Here is a 24,178-nt window from a genome sequence, read left to right as displayed (position 1 = left end):
GATACAACAAGAACAGACATTAATATATTGAATAAACAAATAATCACCACAATACAACAGGCTCAAACTAAATATTGTCCAACAACCCAAAAAGATGAAAAACTAAGTCAACCTACTAAAACCCTTATAGAACTAAGACGACAGATGAAAGGAGATACCAGTTCCAGCAAAGAAGCGCTAAATCAAATAAATAAGACGATCACAAAGGCAATAAGAAAGTTTTGAAGAAAAGTGTATAAAAAGGAAAAATAGAAATCAACAAACTAAGAAACAGAACTGGAAAAGAAACTACAAACAGAGATGAAATATTAACAATACGCAACCTCCAATTACAGTAAAAACTGGGGTATTAAATCAAGGATCAGATTTAACGCCCGATATAACAAAATAAGAAATAAAAGAGGGTCTGAAGAAAATGAAAAATAATCGAACCCCAGGCGAAGATGGAATAGTATCAGAAGCACTAAAAATTGGAGGAAATATACTACTTGAAAAAATTAAGCTATTTTTCAATACCTGCCTTCACAACGCAAATATTCCAACAGACTGGAGCAACGCTACTATGATTCTATTACACAAAGCAGAAGACAAAGTCAATTTAGAGAATTACAGACCGATTAGCCTCCTCAGCCATTTATATAAGTTATTTACGCGAATAATAGTTAAGAGAATGGAAAGAAAGTTAGAGACTTATCAACCAAGAGAACAGGCAGGATTCCGAAAAAGTTACGGGACAAATGACCATCTACAAAGTATAAAAACCCCAATAGAGAAAATAGTGGAATACAATAAACCTCTAGTTCTAGTTTTTATCGATTTTCATAAAGTCTTTGACACAGTTGAGCTTAGCAAAATATTACAGGCACTTAAAGAATGCAGACTAGATTATAGGTATAAAAAATTATTACACAAAATATACTTACAGGCAACAACCACTGTCAAATTACATACTAACAGTAATCGCATAAAAATAGAACGGGGGGTTAGACAAGGAGACCCAATGTCACCTAAACTTTTTAATACGGTCTTAGAACATGCCTTTAAGAGTTTGGATTGGATGACAAAGGGAATAAAAATAGATGGAGAATACCTAAATAACTTACGCTTCGCCGATGATATAGTCATAGTAGCTGAGGATCTAGGTATTGCAAGAGAGATGGTACAAGAACTCGTTGTGGCTACAGAAAATGTAGGTTTAAATATAAACATCTCGAAAATAAAAATAATGACAAAGGGTACCCCCCGTTAAAAAAGGCAAAATGCCCTCACTCCCAGAATTCAATTTTTTTAATTTTTTTACGTTCTATGCAATTAAAAAATGAGATAACGCGGATTTTTAGCTCTCCACCCCCTTACCCCTCCCCCATAGCCAAAAAGGTAGTTTTTAGATTTCATTTTTTTTAGTTGGGTTGCAATTGATTTAAAAATTTCAAAAAATTCACGCATGTATCTGAGACTTTTACAAATCATGTCAATTTTTTATGGACCCTTAGGTCGAGTTTACATAACCTCAAAATTTTTTTTAACTTTTTTAAAGCTTATAACTTTTTTTTGGAGGGGACTGCAGGTCCAATTTTTTTTGCATTTTGTGTATTTTATCAAAAGCTATCTCCCTGATTTTTTTCAGGTTTTTCCGTTACCTGCGCCGTCTTGAAAAATCCGGAAAACTGTTTTTTTAGGGGTTTTTGAGGATTTTCTCCATTTTATAGACTGCAACATAGATCAACTCAAGATTTTGTTAATAGATTATGTAGAATTTGAAATAACTGAGTATTTTAGGACCATCAAAAATTGGGCAAAACCCCCAAACCCCCCAAAAACCATGTTTTTTTTAAGTTACATAATAAGGGTTTTTGCCAGCTTCATGATATTTTCTGAGATCGATACAGCCTAAATATTTTGAATTTTTTTCATTTTTTTACTTTATATGTGATTAAAAAATAAGACTGATCGCATTTTTAGCTCACCTCCCTCTCCCCCTGCCACCACAAAAACGACAATTCTTCTATTTTTTTTTTATTTAGTTAAGTTGCAATTAATTTAAAAATTTTATGAGGCTTCTAAAAACATATCTATTTTTTATAGACCCGTAGGTCAAGTGTACACATAACCTCAAAATTCATTTTTTTATTTTTTTAAAACGTATTTTTGACTTCGATCGATACTTGTTTTATCGATATTTTTTTAAAACGTCCAATGAATTGTACATCTCTCTCGCGGACGACCGCCTCAATACGTGCTTAGCGCTCATTTTTAATTATTAAAATTAATAGTTAGTAATAAAATAATGACAAAAATTTCTTCAGGCTCTTGTAGGGGGTGCTTTATACATTGATTTGGTCACTTTTTGACTTTCCTAATAATAATTTTTAATCGAGTTACTAAGCCTTGAAAATGGCCATTTTCGCATTTTTCAAATTTTAAATCGCGTGTAACTCGACAATAGTCAATTTTAGAGCAAGATCACAAGAGACCTTTTTTGTTCAGGTCGATCCAGATGATCTAAAACAGATTTGTCCGAAGTAAAAAAATTGATTTTTTGAATTCGTTTAAAAAATTGTTTAAACAATTTTCCGACCGCGGTACAGGGCACCTTGTGAATTTGTTTAAAGGACCTGTTTTTGAGTAAGTTTGTGCAAAAAAAAACGAATCGGAATAATTTACCTAACGGGGACAAGCATACATCGTGGACTATTTGCATTATGAGCCAAATGTAGATGGTTTGGAAAATATTAAACGATAGATATCTATGTCTTGTATATATCTTGTAGATGCGAGTTGCGCAAACGGCAACATAACCATAGGCTGTTTTGTTGTTCGCATGTAGCTGTCATAGTATAATATTTATGGCATGGAAGATATTCTACAAAAATCATCAAGCCAGCAGAATATCTTGCAAAACTATTTGACAATACAGATGTTATACCTGTAATAGACAAAGAGAGCGATGAAGACTTTAGAACTGTTAAGTGTAATACCAACGAATATAACTCTCCGAATACTCTATGAGAATATACCTATACGGAGCCATATATTCTTTGGTAATACTTTCCTCATTCTTTTTATGGTGTTTTATGTGGCAGTAAACGTGAAAAGAAAATGTCATTATAGGCAGAGATACATATAGGTTATGTAGATGGTACAAGCAGATGTTTGAATAATTAGAATATGTATAATGTAAGGTAATATTAGGGTACCTACTAAATACAAACTAATGAACAAAGAACAAAATGTTTTGATTCACAAAACTACAAGACGTATGATATATTAAAATGTACTTTTTGTAATTTATAATTTAATAATTATTAACTATTCTAAATGGGAAATAAGCCACAATGTAACTAAAAAAATGATTTTATTAACGTTTCGACGTCCACCACGGACGTCGTTATCAAAATACAAAATATTAATAAATTAAACAAAAATGTAGCTTGGTAAAAAAATCTTATCTTAAAAATATCTAATAATTTAATTTAATCTGACTTATTTATATAGATCGCCCCAAACCCTTTTTTCAGTGCGTCACAGATTATCGAATTCTCTCTAACGCATTACAGATGGAAAATATAATCATTTTTTAGTTAAATTGTGGCTTATTTCCCATTTAGAAGAGTTAATTACAAAAATGCCACAAAGAAATAGCTTTAGAACAACATTTGCGATTTAATTGCAAAGCCTACTTAAAAAAATAAAATCGAAAAATTTACGTTTTTGGCTGTGGGGAGGGGTAATAGGGGAAGTGGGCTAAAATTGCGGTGAGTCATAATTTTTTAATCACATAGAACGTAAAAAAATAAAAAAAAATATTCAAGCTGTATCGACCTCAAAAAATATGATTAGACCCGCAAATACCCTTACAAAACTTTAACTAAATAAAAAAATAAAAGAGTTGACGTTTTTGTGGGGGCAGCGGGAGGGAGTGGTGGGCTAAACATGCGATGAGTCTTATTTTTTAATCAAATATAAAGTAAAAAAATGAAACAAATTCAAAATATTTAGGGTGTATCGATCTCAAAAAATATCATTAAGCCGGCAAAAACCCTTGTATAACTTGGTTTTTATGGTTATAAACATGATCTTTGGGGGTTTCGGGTGTTTTGCCCAATTTTTGATAGTCCTAAAATACTCAGTTATTTCAAATTCTACATAATCTATTAACAAAACCTTCAGTTCATCTATGTTGCAGTCTATAAAATGGAGAAAATCCTCAAAAACCCCCTAAAAAAACAGTTTTCCGGATTTTTAAAGATGGCGCAGGTAACCGAAAAATCTGAAAAAAATTAGGGAGATAGTTTTTGATAAAATACACAAAATGCAAAAAAATTGGACCTGCAGCTCCCTCCAAGAAAAAGTTATAAGCTTTAAAAAAGTTAAAAACAATTTTGAGGTTATGTTCACTCGAGCTACGGGTCCATAAAAAATGGACATGTTTTATAAAAGTCTCAGATATATGTGTGAATTTTTTGAAATTTTTAAATTAATTGCAACTCAACTAAAAAAAATTAAATTTAAAAATCTACCTTTTTGGCTGTGGGGGGAGGGGTAAGGGGGGTGGCGAGCTAAAAATCCACGTAATCTCATTTTTTAATTGCATAGAACGTAAAAAAATTAAAAAAATTGAATTCTGGGAGTGAGGGCATTTTGCCTATCTTAACGGGGGGTACCCTTTGGTACCCAACCAGAACATCAGTATTGTTGGGAAGGAAGTAGATCTCGTAGATAGATAATAAATACCTGGGACATGAAATTACGATTGGCAGGGATAACCAGACTCATGAACTGAAGAGAAGAATAGGTCTTGGGTGGTCAGCATTTGGAAAACTGAGAAAAACTTTTAAAAGTGAGTTGCCCACATGCCTAAAGAGAAAGCTATTTGATCAGTGCGTCCTCCCAGTCTTGACGTACGGATCAGAAACACTCACCTTAACAAAAGCCTCGGCTACCAAACTAAGAGTCACGCAGAGAAGAATGGAGCGGTCAATGTTAGGAATAACTCTGCGAGACAAAATCAGAAACGAAGAAATCAGGAGAAGAACAAAGGTGACTGACGTCATCGAGAGGATAGCCAGGTTGAAGTGGAGATGGGCAGGACACATAGCCTGAATGACAGATGGGCGATGGACGAAGAGGTTATTGGAATGGAGGCCAAGAGAAGACAAGAAAAGCGTCGGACGACCGCCTACAAGATGGACTGACGACTTAAGAAAGGTAAATAAAAACTGGATGAGAGCGGCGCAGGATAGATGGGGTTGGAAACGAGGGGAGGAGGCATATGTTCAGCAGTAGACTTTTGAGGCTGGATAATGATGAAAATGACCTCTATTTTTAAGATCTTCTTCTTCTTCAAATGCAAATCCACTAATGGATGTTGGCGATCACATTTTCCATTAACTCTCTGTTTCTTGCAATGTGTATCAGTGATTGTATGTCGGTAATCCCTGTCCATTGCCTTATGTTTCGGAGCCAGGACATTTTCTTGCGTCCTATTCCTCTCTTGCCTTCAATTTTACCCTGGATTATAAGTTGAAGGAACTGGTATTTTTCGTTTCGCATGATGTGACCCAAATACGCCGTTTTTCTTTTCTTGATGTTTTCGAAAAGCTGACGTTCTTGGTTGATTCTTTTAAGGACATCCACATTTGTGACTTTCGCCGTCCATGGTATCTTTAGGATACGGCGATAAAGCCACATTTCGAAGGCTTCTAATCTGTTTATATCCCTCGTTTTGAGTGTCCAGCCCTCTATGCCATATAACAGCACCGACCACACGTAGCATTTAGTAAACCTTAGTCTCAGTGTAAGGTCGAACTCTGAGCAGCTCAGTACCTTCCTGAATTTTACGAAAGCTTGTCGAGCTTGCTCAATGCGACATTTTACTTCCCTGTCCGATGCCCAGTCTTCAAAAAGCCACGTTCCTAGGTATTTGAATTTGCTCACTCTCTCAATGGACTTAGTATTCAGTGTTATGGTGGAGTTTTCAAATGCATCCAAGTTTCTGGAGATGATCATGAATTTGGTCTTTTTGGTATTAATCTCTAATCCCATTCGCTTACTGTATTCTCCGATTATAGTGACAAGTTGTTGAAGATCTGCTATGTTGTCGCAAATTAAGACAGCATCATCAGCATATCGTATGTTGTTGATTAATACTCCATTCACTTTGATTCCCATCTCTGCATCTTCCAAAGACTCTTGAAATATGGCTTCCGAATAAATGTTAAATAAAAGAGGGCAAAGCACACATCCCTGCCGAACACCCCTTCTTATATGTATGGATTTGGATATAGAATTGTCTATTTTTAATTGTGCTGCCTGATACCAGTACAAGTTTTCAATGCATCTTATGTCTTTTTGGTCTATATCAAGCTTCTTGAGGATCTGCATTAACTTGTGATGTTGGACACGATCAAACGCTTTCTCGTAGTCTAGAAAGCACAGGAATACGTCCTTCCTCTGATCGTAACAATTTTGGACCAACACCTGTGTTGCTACTATTGCTTCTCTTGTTCCCAAACCTTGCCTAAACCCAAACTGAGAATCACTGATGTCCCATTCACATTTTTTGTATAATCTTTGATGTAGTATTTTTAAGAATATTTTTAAAGTGTGACTCATCAGGCTAATGAGTCTGTGATCCTCACATCTTTTTGCATTGACTTTTTTGGGTAGGGGAATAAATGTAGAGAGCAACCACTGCTGAGGATAGCAACCAGTTTCATAAATAAAATTAAATATTTTATGTAGTGCTGAAATTCCCCTTTCATCTAGTAGTTTGAGTATTTCTGAAGGGATTTCATCAGGTCCAGGTGCCTTATTGTTTTTTGAATATAATATTGCCTTTTCTATTTCCTCTTTAGTAATTGAAGGGCCAGTCAGCTGGTCGTCTGTATAAACTTCACTCATGGGTCTTTCGTCATGAAAGAGCTCCTGAATATAGTTTTCCCATATATGAATTTTCTCTTTTTCACCTAGCACTACCTGGTTATCCTGATTAACTATAATAGTTGGTTTTCGTTTTCTGTATATTCCAGCAGTCTCCTTAAGCTTTTTATGTAAATTCCGATCGTCGTGCTGTCGTTGTAAATGTTCTAGATCGATACATTGTTGCTTAAGCCATTCATTTTTTGCTATTCTTATCTTTGCTTTTATTTGCCTGTTAATGTTTTTATACATATTGCTGCCGTCTGGGTCATTCTTGTGTCGTCGTCGTTCATCCATTAGTAATAGTATTTCTTCTGTCATCCATTTTTGCTTCTTGTTCTTTGGTTTGTACCCCAAGTTGCTTTTCATGATGTCTGTTACAGCATTTGTAATCGTATTCCATGTTGGTGTTAGATCTTCGGTAATGTTTGTCGTCAATATTTGAATTTGTGTGTTTATTTCATTACTTATTTCTGCTTGTATCATTGGATCTTTCAGTTTATCCAATGCGATCTGTTGTTGAGTTTCAGGCTTGTTTTTGCATGAAAGAGCGATCTTTATGACGGCCACTAATAGTACATGGTCAGAAGGCACATCTGCTCCATTTTTAAGATAGTGTGTTAAATTTGGAGAGTATATTAGTAAAAGTTACTTCTTCGATTACTTAGTTTACTAAAGCTAAGAGATAGAGAGAGTTTTTTAAGATATGATCAAAACCTTTTTAGAACAATATTTCGAAATTATGTACCTATTTAGGTAGATCACAAACTAGGACATTGGCTGAGAAAGATTAGTGATTGTGGAATGGGCGGGTTTATATCATCTTTCTTTCTTTCTTTCTTTCTTTCTGTCTCCCCTTCCTTGTACCCTATCAGCGTGTCGGATTTGGGATCGCTATTTTAATTTACATTCACCCATCTCTTCCATTCTTTTCTGTTTTCTTCCATTATTTTTAATTCCTCGAGTGATTTTCCTTTAACTTCCCGCCTCTACATTTGCTGTATCCATTTTTTTCTTGGTCTGCCTCTTTTTCTTTTTGCGATGTTCCTTGCTTCGTGGATACTTCTCGTAATTCTGTTGGGTTGCATCCTCATCAAATGCCCATACCAATTCATTTGTTTCTTTTTTAGTTTATTCATTATGGATTCTTGGTTGGCCATTCTCCTAATAGTCTCGTTGCTTATTTTGTCTTTCCAACTATCCTTCTTAAATGTCTCATCTCCATTGCATTTATTCTGCTCTTATGTTTTTCCAGAATTGTCCAGTTTTCAGTTGCGTAGAGCACAGTCGGTATCACTATTGTGTTATATATGTTTATTTTTGTCTCTCTTGCAAGTTCTCTTTTCCCCAGTATTGGAGCTAAGGCATAGTATACCTTGTTTGATTTCTTTGCTATATTTGTTATTTCCCAGTCTATTTTTCCGTCGTTAGTAATAATACTTCCCAGGTATTCGTAAGTTGTATCTATTTCCAGTTCTGAATTTTTGCATTTTATCTTTATTTCATTATCTTCTTTGCCGTTGCTTATCATTATCTTACTTTTTTCCTCGTTTATTTCCATTTTTAGCTCTTCTATTTCCTCTACCCATATATCCATTAGTTTCTGCATTTTGTTCTCGGAATCTGCTATTAGTACTATGTCGTCCGCATACATTAAGGACTCTATTGTTACCGGTTGTAATTTATGGTATCCTATTATTTTCTGTAGTTGGTTGGTTCTTGCTCTAGTTTTTCTTATTAATTAATTCATTACGATTATGAATAGCAAAGGGCTGACACTATCTCCTTGTTTAATACCTCTATTCCAATTAAATTCTTCTGATCGTTCCCCTGCTATTTGTACTCTTCCTTTTACCTTTTTGTAAGTACTTTCTATAATTTTTATCAATCTGTTTGGTACATTTATTTTCCTCAAGCATTCCCCTATAATTTGTCTTTCTATCGTGTCAAATGCTGCTCTTAGGTCTATGAATGCTAATACCAGTTTCCCCCCCGGTTTATATCATCAAAGTCATATATTTTTTCTTAGGTAAATGAATGATTTCTATAATTGTATATGAGCCTCATACAGGGTGGGGCATTAGTGCGACAAAGTCCAATTACTCTTTTGTGGTAAGAGATACAAAAAAAAGTTATTTAGATAAAAGTTGGGGCACGGATAGGAACATAATTTCAAAATATTTTCAGATACACAGGGTCACCCTTATTGACAGAGTGACACAAATATGTATTTTTTTTAATAGAACACCCTGTATATTTTTACATTTTTGGATTCTGCTGGATGTCTTCTTTCTCAAAATATAGGGTTTCGTTATATTGTACGAGGTAGATTAAAAGATAATTATGTTTTATTATTATTTCGTATCAAAATTAACACCCTGTAGAATTGTAGTGATTTGACATCAAAGTTTCTATTTATGGTCAAACGATTTTTAACATAGTCAACTATCGTTAGACATTCATAGTATAGCAAAAAGTTTAATATTAATATACAGGGTTGGTCAAAACTCGGAATGAGTATTTTCTGAGTTTTCTTAAATAGAACATTCTGTATTTTAGTATTCTAGTGAAATGATATTTTATGGTACTTTTTTATTTCTTAAGGATTCCCTATAACTAAGTTGCGTTAAGAGTTATTCGTGATTCTTTAATCCAAACATTAATTGCAACAAAAATTACGTGAAATTTCAATCAATAATCAATCAAAAATAATTTTTCAAAAAAATGTACATATTAATATATACTGATCCTTAATTTATTAATATTGGATGAAATATCCAAATTATTATAATAATTAAGATTATTGGTGCGTAAAATAGTAATAAAAACATACAACATTCTACTCATACCTAGTAGTTGAATATGACAATTTTGCTAAAGCATTTGACATTATACTATTTTTACAGTTACTTTGTTACCATTACTAATTTTTTTTTTTAAATAACTGATGAGTAACCGATTAAAATGGTTTTTGTGCTAGGAGAGTATAACAAAAATGTGCAACTAGCAACAGGAACTTTTCATCAGCAATTCCCTGATAAACGAAACCCAAGAAGAGAAACTTTTGAAAGAATACTAAATCGGTTTCAACGGACTGAATACTTAAATTACGAGAAACCTGATCGAATAAAAACTAAATAAAAACTAAGTAAATGAATAACATGAATTAAATCTAATCCTTAGTGTAACTAAGGATCTGCATACTGGAAAAAGGTTCTTATAATCTAACTATCTAGACATAGACTGTTGAAATCGTTTTAGTGTATATTGGAGTACGAAGGGAACCATTCTCGTTGGAACTTTACCGCGCTTAGCAGATGGGACGTGAATTGTAAATTGTAGAATTCCCTCATCTTCCTTAGTCTCAGCATCCGTATGGTTTGCATATTGTAGGAGCCTCGGAGGTGTAACCAGAGAAGGTTCCCATTGTTTTCATTCTGATGGGGTGTAGAATAGCATTATGTTGTTTTATATGCCATTAGAGTGAAAACTTAGTCTCGTTTAATGTACTTTCAAAAGTTTTTCTTCTCGGTTTTAGTCTATTATGGGATTGCTGATGAAAAATTCTTATTACTAGTAGCAAATTTTTGTTATACTTTCCTAGCACAAAAACCATTTTGATCAGTTACTCATCAGTTACTCATTAGAAAAATTTATATTATTAATGGTAACAAAGCAACTGGAACTATAAAAATAGTATAACGTCAAATGTTTTAGCAAATTTATTGCCATATTCAACTAGGTAAAATCTTGTATGTTTTTATTAAATGCTTTTCTTTACTTCAATAGTTTGCATAAAATCTTTAGAAATTAATTTGACTGACTTTTCTTCAATGCAAATGAATAAAAATTTGCAGACATATGCATTCGCAGGAACAATACACGAATAGTCAATAATTTTTTTTTTACTTTTATTAACTGTTTAAATAAAAAAAACCATTTTAATGGAAAATGCTTAACTTCTCTGGTTTTTTACAATGTAGAAACTTGAAACTTTTACGGATTGTAGCTAATGATATGAACTATATATAATTTCAATTTTTACGTTAATTGCTTACGTTATGCTTCATAAATAGACAATAAAGTTTCAAATTTTGAACGCTCATATATTTGTTTAGATATAAATCGGCATTTACTCGTGTCACAATACGATACGAAACAAAACTTCAACCAAAGCTCGAATTCAAAAAATTCGTGTTTTTATCGTAATCTTAGAAAAACCACCGGTAGAGACGTTTTGTGATACAATTAACATTAGAATTCGTTTTGTCGTATTAATTAATTATTATATAAACGCTTTTATTTAATTCAATCGTTTGGGTAAAATATTTGGACGTTAATTTGCCTACCTTTTCTTCAATGCAAATGACTAAAAATTTGCAGACATATGCATTTGCGGTAACAACACACGAATAGTCAATAAAAATTTTTTTGTTTATTATTTGTTTAAATAAAAAAACGATTTTAACCGAAAATGCTTAAATTCTCTTGTTTTTTAAAATGAAGAAACTTGAAACTTTTACAGATTGTAGCTAATTGTATGAACTATACATAATTTCACTTATTACGTTAATTGTTTACCTTATGCTTCATAAATAAACAATAAAGTTTCAAAAAAGTAAAAAATAAAAAAAATATGAAAATAATATTTTTAAGAAACGCTTTTCTTTAGTTACGAGTGACTAAAATTAAACATATTATAAAAAAATCAACTAATAAGCAAAAAATAAAAAGAATTTAAAAAATCTAGCCCATTCGTTAAAGAAAAGCGTGGTGCGAAAACCGTTTATTCGATTAAGACGCGCCACGCTTTTCTTTGACGATTGTCAATTTTTTTCAATTTTTTTTATTTTTTGTTTTTAGGTTGATTTTATTATAATATTTTAGTCACTTGTAACTAAAGAAAGGTGTTTCTTAAAAATATGTTACATATTTTTTTTATTAATATTTTACGCACCAACAATCTTAACTACGTAGGTATTTGGATATCTCATCCAAAATTAATAAACTAAGGATCAGTCTAGATTAATATCTACTTTTTTTTGAAAAATTATTTTTGAGTGAATATTTGCATAGCCACCTACTAAAATTTCACGTAGTTTTTGTTGCAATTAAGGTGTGGATTAAAGAATCACGAATAACTAAAAAACTAAAGCACTTAGACATAGGGAATGCTTAAGAAATAAAAAAGTACCATAAAATATAATTTCAATAGAATACTAAAATACAGGGTGTTCCTTTTAAGAAAACTTAGAAAATACTCAATCCGAGTTTTGACCTACCCTGTATATTAATATTAAACTTTTCGCTATACTATTATTGTTTAACAATAGTAGACTATATTAAAAATCGTTTGACCATAAATAGAAACTTTGATGTCAAATCACTAGAATTCTACATGGTTTGAATGTTGCTACGAAATTAACAATAAAACGTAATTATTAGCTTTTATACTACCTCGTATAATATTACAAAACGTAAAATGTAAAAATATACAGGGTGTTCTAATTAAAAAAAAACCAAAATTTGTGTCAACCTGTCAATACGGGTGACCTTGTATATCTTAAAATATTTTTAAATTATGGTCCTATCCGTGCCCCAACTTTTATGTAAATAACTTTTTTTGTATCTCTTACGGCAAACGAGTAATTGGACTTTGTCACACTAATGCCCCACCCTGTATGTGCTTATAAGGGCTTTTATATGTGACTGTGGGCAAAAAATCAAAACTATCAACTGAAAATAAAATATTAATCTACAAATCCATCCTAAAACCAGTGTGGACTTATGGGATAGAATTATGGGGAACCGCCGCACATTCCAACATTGAAATCATACAAAGATTTCAGTCCAAAATATTGAGATCAATACTAGGAGTTCCATGGTTCATAACCAATGAAGCCATCCATCGGGACGCCGGACTACCATACGTCAAAGATGACATCAAAAAGTGCGCGAAAAAACATACAGATAAACTTAAAGGTGTGCATCACTGGATGCCTCCCTACATGTCATTCTTAATTATTGTCAGTCCTATTACTTATTGTCTGTTATCTACCTAAACATTTAGGTTTAGATTATATAGATAGATTGTAATAAATGTGGGGTTAGTAAAAAAAAATATGTGACTTACCTGAAATGTATTCCATCGCCTTCATGTCGAGTTCGCTTAACCAGTCTGGTAAAGCCGAAGGATTAAAAGAGTTATAAGCAGCTAGAACTTCATTATATAGTGTTGCTACTTCAGCAAAAGTTGTTGAGGACCATCCTGTTTTTCTGGAAATCGACTCGAGAAGTTCTGTGTAATTTTTTTCAAGAGGTAATATCTCTGTTTGTTGATATTCGGCTGAAATTTGATCAAATTTCCTAAAAGTGATTGTTATTTTATGCATTTATACAAAAACTTATACTTTAGTGTCAGAAACAACACCTATCTATTCGAGAGAATAGAATAGAATAGAATAGAAATATGCTTTATTGTCATGAAAAATTTAACAATTTTATAGACAAAGCTTACAAGAATCATAAATAAGAACAATAACAAATAACAAATACAATTTACTAAAATGATATAAATCGTCTAAATAAATAAAAATAATAAAGAGAAACAAAAAAAAACAGTAACAATCTATTGCAAAATTAAAAAAAAAATTTGCAAATTGCATATTCTACCTTAAGAAATTTAATAAGTTAAGTTAAGCTGCTGCATATGACACTCAAATATAGATTAAGATTATACTTATAAATAAGAATACTGTACTTTCTTAGTTATTGGTTAAGAAACTCTGCTGTTGAATAATATGGTCTTTCAGATAAATAGGCTTTAGTCATTTTACGGAACTTGGGGAAAGATGTTGCAGATTTAAGTTGTAGAGGGAGATGGTTGTAAAGTTTTTTTGCAGAATATAATATAGATTTCTTTACTAACTCACTGGACGGGATCGGTAAATAGATGTCAAAGGTAGAATTTCTGGTGGAATAGTCATGTCTAGGTCTTGCTGGAAAGACATGTAGATGTTTACGAATTAAGCAAACAGTTTCTAAAATATATAAAGAAGGTAGTGTTAGAATCCTGTGATCTTTGAAGTAGCTTCTGCAATGTGTTGTTCTTCTGAGGCCAAACAGATATCTTATTGCTCTTTTTTGTAATTTAAAAATAACATCAGTTTGGGCAGCCGTACCAGAACCCCAAAAAGGGAGACCATATCGAAGATGTGACTCGAACAAAGAAAAATATGTTATTTTGGAAGAGGCTAAATCCATTTCCTTCGAAACAGATCTTATTGCAAAGCAAGCTGAGGATAGTTTCTTGCTTAACACATCAATATGAAGGGACCATTTCAGATTGCTATCTAAAAAAATACCAAGAAACTTTACAGAATCAACGATACTGATCTGGCTGTTATGAAGAGGTAAGGGTTGAAGAGCTCCTTTATAGGACAATGCTACTGTTTTATCTACGTTAAAAGAGAGTAAATTTGAATCGGACCAAGATTTTATTGTAAGTAGATCAGAAGTTATAGTAGCATGAAGAGTTGCGATATTTGAGTTGCTCCAAGTGATACTGGTATCATCAGCAAAAAGAAAAACTTTTCCATCGATTTTTAAGCTAGTAATGTCATTAATAAAGATAAGGAAAAGTAGAGGACCCAATACTGAACCTTGTGGTACCCCACATACAACATTTTTGAGACTAGAGACTGTATCATTTGTTCTAACCAGTTGTTTCCTATTATCCAAGTAAGATTGAAACCAGTTCGAAGAAATACCTCGAATTCCGTAGAAATCTAGTTTTTTTATCAAAATATCGTGATTCACACAATCAAAAGCTTTGGCATAATCACAAAAAACAGTGGCAGTGTGCAGATTATTGTTTATTGCTTGATAAACCTCATGCAGTACAGAAAACATGGCATCTGTGGTACATTTATTATTTAAAAAGCCGAACTGATTTTGTGGTAAAATATTGTTATCAACGAGAAAGGACATAAGTCGGGCTTTTATGAGTCTCTCAATAATTTTGGAGAGTACCGGTAGTAATGCAATAGGTCTATAATTGCAGGCATTTGATTTTTCACCACCCTTATGAAGAGGAATAATGATGGCCGTCTTTAGGCACTCTGGAAATTTACCTTTCTCAAAAGAATCATTAATTAGAGAGATAAGGACTCCCAACACACTGTCTGGGAGATTTGAGAAAATTTTTATGGATAGTCCATCGGTACTACAGGAAGATTTGCTTTTGATATTATTGATTGTCTGAATCAGTTCAGATTTATCAACCGGTCTTATAAAGAATGAATTCGAGACCTTTCCTGAATTAGGGAGATAGGAAATGGGATCTTGTTGTGACACAATAGTTGATGTTATATTTTTACTCACATTAACAAAGTATTCATTTAGATTTTCTGGGTCTGGAAGGGAAAATGTTTGAGCTGTGTGAGTTTTATTACGAAGATCGTTTATTATGGACCAAGTTTCTTTTGCAACACTTTTAGAGCTTCTCAGACGATTTTGATAGTACAATTTTTTAGCTGATTTTATAAGTTTTAAATAGATTGCCCTGTACTTGGTGATATATTCAGTAACAGAGGCGTTGGTAGTAAATTTCTTGATGTACAGTAGTGAACGCATATTTTTGGCTGATATGCGGACACCTTTGGTAGTCCAAGGTTTGTGATGTTTTGGCTTAATTGTGATTAAAGGAAATGCTTTATTAAAGATACAGACAAGCTTATTCAAAAAGTCACTGAAATTATTATCGACGTTCATAGAAGGAAAGGGCCACTCAGAGGTTAAGCATAAATTTTGGAATTTACGAAAATTCCGAGCGGAAAAAATCCTGCCTAAACGTCGAGTTTTCGAAGAGTGCTTGCTAAAGATGTTAAACTTCGTATAAACCGCTTCATGATCAGATAGTTCCGCATTAACAGTTGTAGCGCAGACATCACCGGGTGAGAAGTCTGAGACAATATAATCAATTATGGTAGATGAAGTTTTTGTAATCCTTGTAGGAGAATCAATGTGCATTGTTAGACCATACCAGCGGCGGCTCGTGGGTCAATCTTCAGGGGGGTCATTTTGGTTTGAAAACTTCAAACTGTTGATTTTTTAAAGTATTTAAAAGATCTTTTAGCATTTATATTTTAGATAAAAAATACAGACTTAGATAAAACTCAATACTATTTACCCTAGTTTTCCGAAAATTAAATTTGTCTTTTTTTAGAGTAAATCTTTTAAAAAATATAGGAAAAATGGTATGAACAGGTTATTGACTGATATATAGATAGGAATATTTATAGTATAATAAATTGTAAATTTATTAAAACGAAACTTACTTTAAATATTTTTATATTTTAAGTCAATTCTTCTATCCTTTAGTTCTGCAAAATAGTCTATGACCTTCTCATTGAAATTTGGAATGCTCTTGACAAGCGTTTTCTCGATGCTCAGCATAGACAAGGCACTAAGTCTAGGTTGTCCCATCGTATTACGCAGGAATGTTTTTACTCTTTTTAAAGTAGAAAAACATCTCTCACTTTCCACGGTTGTCATAGGGAGTGTGCACAAAATATTTAATAACTTCACTGCTTCAGAAAATGTTTCAGACAAATTCATGTTAATAAAAAGCTGAAGTATGGCTACTGCACCAGCACTATTGCGAAAATCCTCACGACAATATAAGACTTCAAGTTCCGATTTTAGTTTGGAAATATTCACTGTGGGATAATTAGCCGTCACCATTTTTAAAATATTTTGCGGAAAGTTGGTAGTGTATGCTTCAAATTTCTCTATGTAGAATAACTGTGAAATCATGAGATGATCATTGAAACTAAACCTGTGATTTATTTCAGATATAATAATATCACAAATTTCAAGTGCAGTTCGTCGCTTTGGATCCTCTGCAGTAGTTTTTCTTTTTTTTGCTGTTGATGTGCTTGGTACTTCTGATTCCAAAATAGTATTTCTAATTATTTGGATATTGTTGTTAAAAGACAGGATACAATTTTTGACAGATATAACATCAATGTCTCGCATTTGCAATTGTTTAAACAATATATCAACATGGGGCATTATTTTATGGAAAAAATTTAACCAAAATAAAAAATGCTCATCTTCCAAATGTCTTTTTAAACCAGTTGCTTGATTTATATTGTTACCATCTTGCTCCTCATCAATAATTTCCTCTAAGCAAGATTTTAAATCATCTTTATAAGTGTATACAATTTCAACACATTTTGTATTGAAAGCCCATCGAGTAGGCGCAGCTTTAGGTAGCCTTACTTTAACCACTCTATCCAGAACCATCGTACGTTTTGGAGATCGGCCGAAAAAGGACGAAAATCCGTGTAAATTTGCAAAAAATATTTTTATCGGTTTGTGTTGACTCGCCGCTTTTTGGAGGATAAGATTAAATTGATGGGCATAGCAGTGAATGAAGTGTGCATTTGGGTATATTTCTTTAATTTTTGTTTGTACTCCTCCCAGTTTACCGCTCATGACTGATGCACCATCGTAACTTTGGGCAATCAATTTTTCAGGTGCTTCATTAATTTTTAATAATTGAAGTTCTTCCAATATTACATTAGTTAAATGTTGTGCTGTAGTACCTAGGGGGTTAACAAATTTCCAAAATCTTTCATGTACAATACCAGTTAATACATATCGCAATATGATAATCATCTGCGTTTTATTGGAGCTGTCTGTGGTCTCATCTACTTGAATGGCCACAAAATTTGTCTGGCCAATCTCCTTCATGATATGAGTATGCACAATGGCTAACATTGATTCTAAAATATCGTTCTGAATTGTTTTCGATGTTCCTTTAAATACTGTACTTTTTTCAATGTGTTCTTTAAACATTAAATCCAGTTCAGAAACAAAATCGATAAGGCCCAGAAAAATTCCACGATTATTGGAGCTGTCACTTTCGTCATGACCGCGCAATGCAATTTCGAAAACTCCACAAAATTTTACACAGTCGATTAGTTTGTTTAAAATATACCTATTTTTAGATACCAATTCATTAAAGTCATGCACAGATTTACGATATACACTATCAAGTTGCTGTCTTATGTTAACACGTCCTAAACTTGCGTAACTCATTGATGAATTTATATGAGTAGTTGAAGAGGCATGTTTTGTAATTTTCACTTTTAAATGCTTAATGTCAGTTACTCCATTTTTCGCCCATACAGCGTCATTCGAAAACAGTAAACACGGATAGCAAAAAAATGCATTTCTCACACTGCAGCCACAAATCCAATCACACAAATTGTACATTGATTCTTTAAAATATCTTTGAATGTCCTTACCCCTATCCTTTGTTGTTTGTTTTAAATTCATGTTTGGTTTTGGTCGACCACTTTCTTTTTTCTCAAGCCGCCGTTCATAATTTAGTGTTCCAGCAGATTTTAAGGCAATTATTTCGTCAACAACACTCATCTTGTTTTTGTTACAATCACAAAAAAATCCAACAAAACAAAATAAATTACGCAAATACGCCGCGATCGATATAGACCTGCCGTGAAGTGCGGTCAGCAGACGGTAACTAACTAAACGTGAGGCCGTCGACTCTACTAGAGGTATACGACGGAAAGGTCACTCCCACTCTCGCCCACGAAATTGCTATCTGCCGTCTCTTTTCTATTTTACATGCATTTGTCCATAAGCCATAAGAACTGTATATAGACAATTTAAAATACGGCCCAGCCACGGGCTTGTGTATAGCGCGAGGCGCGACGTTATTATATCTATTATATTTGTTTTGCCAATGCAGACTGCTGAGAGAGAATTTTATATTTCAGAGTGAAGTTTTAGATAAAAGATATTTTTAATAAAATTGGTATTTTTATGAGATTATTTTAGGGGGGTCATTGACCAATTGACCCTAAGGAGGAGCCGCGCTTGGACCATACGATTCAATTATGTTGACTAGGGATATTTGTGTAGCACAAGCAGCAGCATAATTAATGTTAAAGTCCCCGCATAAAATTTTTCTGCTTTTATGGGGCAGGTCATCTAACAAATTAAGCAGGTTCTGAAAAAATAGTTCCACGGAAGAGTCAGGTGATCTATAAATGCAAATAATATAAAGATTAAAGTTCTTACTGTAAACTAAGGAAAACTCAAAGAATGCTTCGCTTAATAGAAAATCATATTTTGTTACCAGAGAAAAATCATTATTTGTAGAAAGAATCAGGGTACCTCCATGCGCTGAACTTTGACGATCGTACCTAGCAATAGTGGAATATTTTTCTACAAAAAGAGGCTCGTTGACTTCAAGCCAGTGCTCAGTAACCGCAACTATCGGAGGAAACCCTAATTCCTCTAGATATGGAGACTAGTGACTTCCTCTAGAGACTTCCCGATATGGTTCGAAATTACGTAGACATACTGTATAAGAGCTCAATTTTTTTTAATAATTCAATTGTAATGTCAGATTTGGATTCAGCATAATCAAAAACATAGAAACATTTTTGATCAACGTAAAATGAGGAATTCAAAAATATTTTTAAAATTGTTTATACAAGACAGCTTTTATTGTTTTAACAATTGACGGATAAATCTGTAAGTAGAACGTTTTACTCTAACATATTAATAAACCAACAAAAACAGTTTTAGAAAAATATAAACTTGTTTGATTTTTTCCGAAATAACCCAAATTTTCGATCTACATTGACTCGCCTAAATAGTCCAGGCGAGATCTTTTTAAAAGACAGACCCTAACGTACATTTTCTATAGAAATCTATGTTTTGCTGAAACCACTTTAGGATGTAACTTGTATCAATAATAAGGATATACGCCATTTGCAAACCTTATAGTCTAAGAGCCGGGATAATTGAAATTTGGTAATCATTTTTGGCACCGTACAATTCGGCAAGCGAGACCTGGCGGGTGACCTTGCGCGTAAATGCACAACGAGAAATACACAATAAGAGAAGGTCACCCACCAGCTATGGCTTATCGAATTGTAAGAGTCTATAACTTAAATAGTAGAATCTAAAAAAACATATTATGAGCCCTGAGCCGTCAATTTTAAGTAGCATATGCATCGACAGTGGCGCATGCAGCTTTCCACTTATGGTAGGGGAGCAAAGTATGCTAAATGTGCAGTCACTCGAGCGCTTTGGGGACCTATTGGGTTGTGATTATTAGATCCTAAAACCAAAAAAAGTTAAGTAAAATTTTTCATTTTAGTGGGCGCTTGCCATTTTTTAATTTAATTTTCCATTTCCATTAATCGTTTTTTCCGATTACAGCGCCATTTATCCATAATTCGAAAAAATGTTTCGAATAAAAGTTGCTTATTTTTATGCAGAGAATCCAAATCTGCAATAAAAAATGGGGGCTCCTGTTTAAGATTTTAAAGTAACCCCCCACCCCACTTCCGTGGGGGGTCGCGTTTGGTACCATTCGATATATTTTTCGAAAATATTAAATAAGTGAATTTTGCAGTTTTTCGATCTGATGTTTATTTTGCTAAATATCCCGTGATTTGTATTTAAAATTTTAAATTTACCCCCCACCCCTCTTTGTGAGGGTTGAAAAATATTGAACGTGTAGTTTTTAGTTTTTCGATCTGACGTTCATTTCGCGAAATATTTGCTTTTTTCTTGTGAAACTTTGTGACTCATTAATTTCCTTACGCGCCGCTCAAATCGTCAGATTTTTTAAATATACACTCTTTAACTTAACTTATCTTAATCTGACAATTTTGAGTAGATAGATTTTTTTTCGGGACCCCCTAAACGAACTCCCCTGTGTTAAGAGCCAATATATGGCAGAGGTACATTTGCAGGGTACCACGTTTCTCCCCATATGATAATCTGACGCGCTCGAGTAACTGCAAAAATCCCCGCTTGGGCTCCCCTACCATTATAGACGGAATACGTCATGATTTCGTTTTTATTTTATTTTTTAGGAGAGATGCAATCAATCTTCAAATTTAAAAAAATTCACACTTATAGTTTAGGCTTTTATAAAACATCTTTATTTTTTATAAACCCGTAGGTTGAGTGTAAATAACCTAAAAAAAAATTATCTTTTTTGTGAAAAATAGGCAACTTTTTTCGACACTTTTTTTATTTTGTGTACTTTATCAAACACTATTTTTTTTTCAGATTTTCCCTAAGGTTCCCTAAATTCAAAACTCTAAAAAACTGTTTTTAGGGGGTTTTTGGGGATTTTCCCTATTTTATAGAGTTCAAAATAAACCAAATTAAGGTTTTTTTTAAATCAAATCAAAGTAACTATAGTCCTTTAGAATATTTTTAAAAATGGGACAAACACGTTCAAACCCCAAAAATCTCGCTAAAATCAGTTTTTCGGATTTTTGAAGGTGGAAAATTAGACCTGCAACCATCTCAAAAAAAGTTATAACATTTTTTCCAAAAAAAATAAAAAATTTTCTAAGGTTATGTACACTCAACATACGTGTCTACAAAAATAGACAGTTCCTAGGCTCTCCTAGTTAATTTTTTTACTATGCCATCAGGGCCGTGGACAGAAAAATCGGGCCCGGGAGAAGTGACTCGAGGGCCCCTGCCTGTATTGAGTAAAAATGGCCCTATTTTCTTAATCACTTAGTTCTACTACATAACTTAAAAATTGACATTTATTTTATTAACTTACTGTATGTACCATTAAAATTATGAAACCATTTTGTCACAGTGGGATATCGAATAAAATGGAGCCAAATGAATTGATAAAACAGTTTGTCGTGTATTAATTCTTTATTACAATGTAAAGTAAAGTATATACATTATTTTATAACCTTATTCTAGTAACGCTCTGCGTGCTTTTACTAAAGCGAACGAATTTATGATTTCACTGAAATTAACTTTTCTCGCTAATTCAGATTCTAGACAAAGCATTGCGAGTCCTGCAACACGCATTTGTGAAGAACAAGAGCGATGAAAATGTTTTACTCTTGAAAGAACGCTGAAAGAACGCTCAGCACTGGCGACGGATACTGGCAAAGTACAAAAAATTCGCAACGCGACGCAAATGTTAGGAAAGAGTACATCCAGATTCTTAACATAAATTTCATTTAACAAAACGAAAGGCATGGTATGACCTTTGAAATTCGCTCCATGAATGTGAGACAGATGAATCAATTCATTTGACAACTCATCAGTTACGTCAGTCGGATATTGCTGCAAAAAATTTTTTGCACTTTTTCGTATGTGGTCTTCATCTAACATTGGAAATTTCCACAAGAAAGAGAAAGTCTCGTTCAACTTTTTCACAGCTATAAATCGATTGTTGATGCCCGCTATTACAGAATCTAGGATAACGTAAAATATATTTATTTTGAATTCTGTTTCTTCGTCAGTTTGAAAAATTCCTTGTGTTTCGTCGTCTGTCAATCTTCTTAACCTTTTCTTGTGTCTACCTAACGGCAATGTTGACGAAGTGTTCTCTAATCCGCCTGCAACTAGCTTGCATTCTTCTAAAATTATACTCCATCGGTCGCGTAAGAACTGCAAATCGGTGAGCAAACTCGATAGATTGTCTACTTCGACATCAATTGTAGCATCTTTGTACTGAAGAACAAGGTTTACTTCATTAATCGAACTCAAGATCTTTGACCATATTGAAGACATCAAAACACATTTGAAACCGCTGATGTATTTTAAAATACCATCTACGTCCCTCCTAGTTTCTGCAGTCAAATTTAACATTTTCAAATTTTGCAATGCCTCTGTTATTCCGGATATATGATGTGCAAAAGGTTTTACAGCCTCAATTCTAGCAGACCACCTTGTCTCCGATAAACTATGGAGTGAGCAGGGTATTTTACTTTTTAGAATTTCCCAACGCTGTGGGCTACTACTAAAAATATTGAAACATTTTTGTATCACACCAAAAAATGTAATCGCTTTTGGACAACACTATGCTGAATCTACTCCACACAAGTTCAAACTATGAGCTCCGCAGGGTGAATAGGCGGCCTAAGGATTCTCACCAAGTATATGACTTTGCGCTCCTTTATATTCGCCACTCATATTTTTACCATTATCATAACCTTGTCCTCGACACTCTGATAAAGGAATTTCATATTTTCTTAACGTTTCACAGATCAACTTGGCGATTGCTTCGCCTGTTTTTTGATTACAATCAACAAAATTCAAAAAACGCTCTTGCATTTTGAATGCTTTCTTCTCAATGTCAAAGTCGAGGTATCTTAAAATAAAAGTGGTTTGTTCAACGTGAGATGAATCGGGTGTTGCGTCAACAATGATCGTGTAATATTTAGCTTTCTCTCGCTCTTTTAAGATAACTAATCGTACATGATCAGCGCACAATTGAATAAATTCATTCTGAATGTCGGGTGAAAGATAGTGAACCTGAAGACGTTTATGTTGATTTTGGGAAAGTTTCACTCTTTCTAAATGTCCACGTAGTAGTGGATCGTAGTGGCTTATAAGTTCTAGAATTCCTAGAAAATTGCCATTGTTTCGGTCACCAATGAGATGGCTTTCTCCCCTTAAAGCGAGACCTCTTTCCCCCAAAAACAATATAGTATCTAATATTCTAGTTAGAATTTCGCGCCATTTTGAACTTTCAGCACTAATTTGTTCGCACAAAAGGTGATTGATGGTAGACTCACTGTGACTCCGCATTTGTACCTCACGCCACCTAACGTAACACTGCATATGGTCTTTGGTGCTATTTTCATGTAGTTTTAACTTTCCGTACAACTTTTTCCACGCTTGGTTTTTCGAATATTTACCTGGTTCACAAAGATGCGAACGATTTAAGGAAGTAGTACTAAATAAACGACATGGCAGACAATGAAAGGAACACATACTACGGCTCCAGACTAACCAGTCACGTTTAACCTTTCCGCCATTTGGTAAAATCTTGTGCAACAGTGAATTAGGAAAGGGCTCATTTAACTTATCACGCGGAAAAACTTCTGGCGGTTCTTCATGATCTCGGTGAATTATTTCTTCAACTAATTGAGAACTTATGAATTCTGCGGTTGCGGTGCCAATATCGTAATTGTTAAGCTTTACATTGTTAATCTAAAAACAAACAAAAAAAATGTGAAGAACGAATGGGTTACCTATCTTCAGTGATATAGATGAATTTAGGTGCCAAACAAAGAGTTGTTTCAACTGTAACTATACTTTTAATTGTACATCTTAATCTTCCCCGTATATCTATTTTTATTTCGACTAGTACTAGTAGACATGCATCGCAATATATAGAAACGAGCTTTCGGATTCTTTTATTTATTGCTTGCAC

The 24,178-nt window shown here is 33.4% G+C and overlaps 1 protein-coding gene across 1 annotated transcript in view; it reads right to left on the bottom strand.

Moving 5' to 3' along the window:
• The window catches only part of LOC114342161 (prostatic acid phosphatase), a 61,148-nt gene that overhangs the window by 19,454 nt on the left and 17,516 nt on the right, over positions 1–24,178 (bottom strand). The window contains exon 4 of the mRNA XM_028292944.1: positions 13,055–13,287. Within this exon, the coding sequence (XP_028148745.1) occupies positions 13,055–13,287 (233 nt within the window). The remainder of the gene's footprint in view (positions 1–13,054; positions 13,288–24,178) is intronic.

Source organism: Diabrotica virgifera, chromosome 3 (genome assembly GCF_917563875.1).
Source record: "Diabrotica virgifera virgifera chromosome 3, PGI_DIABVI_V3a".
Taxonomy (NCBI): Eukaryota; Metazoa; Arthropoda; class Insecta; order Coleoptera; family Chrysomelidae; genus Diabrotica; species Diabrotica virgifera.
This window is presented reverse-complemented; position numbering and strand designations above follow the sequence as displayed.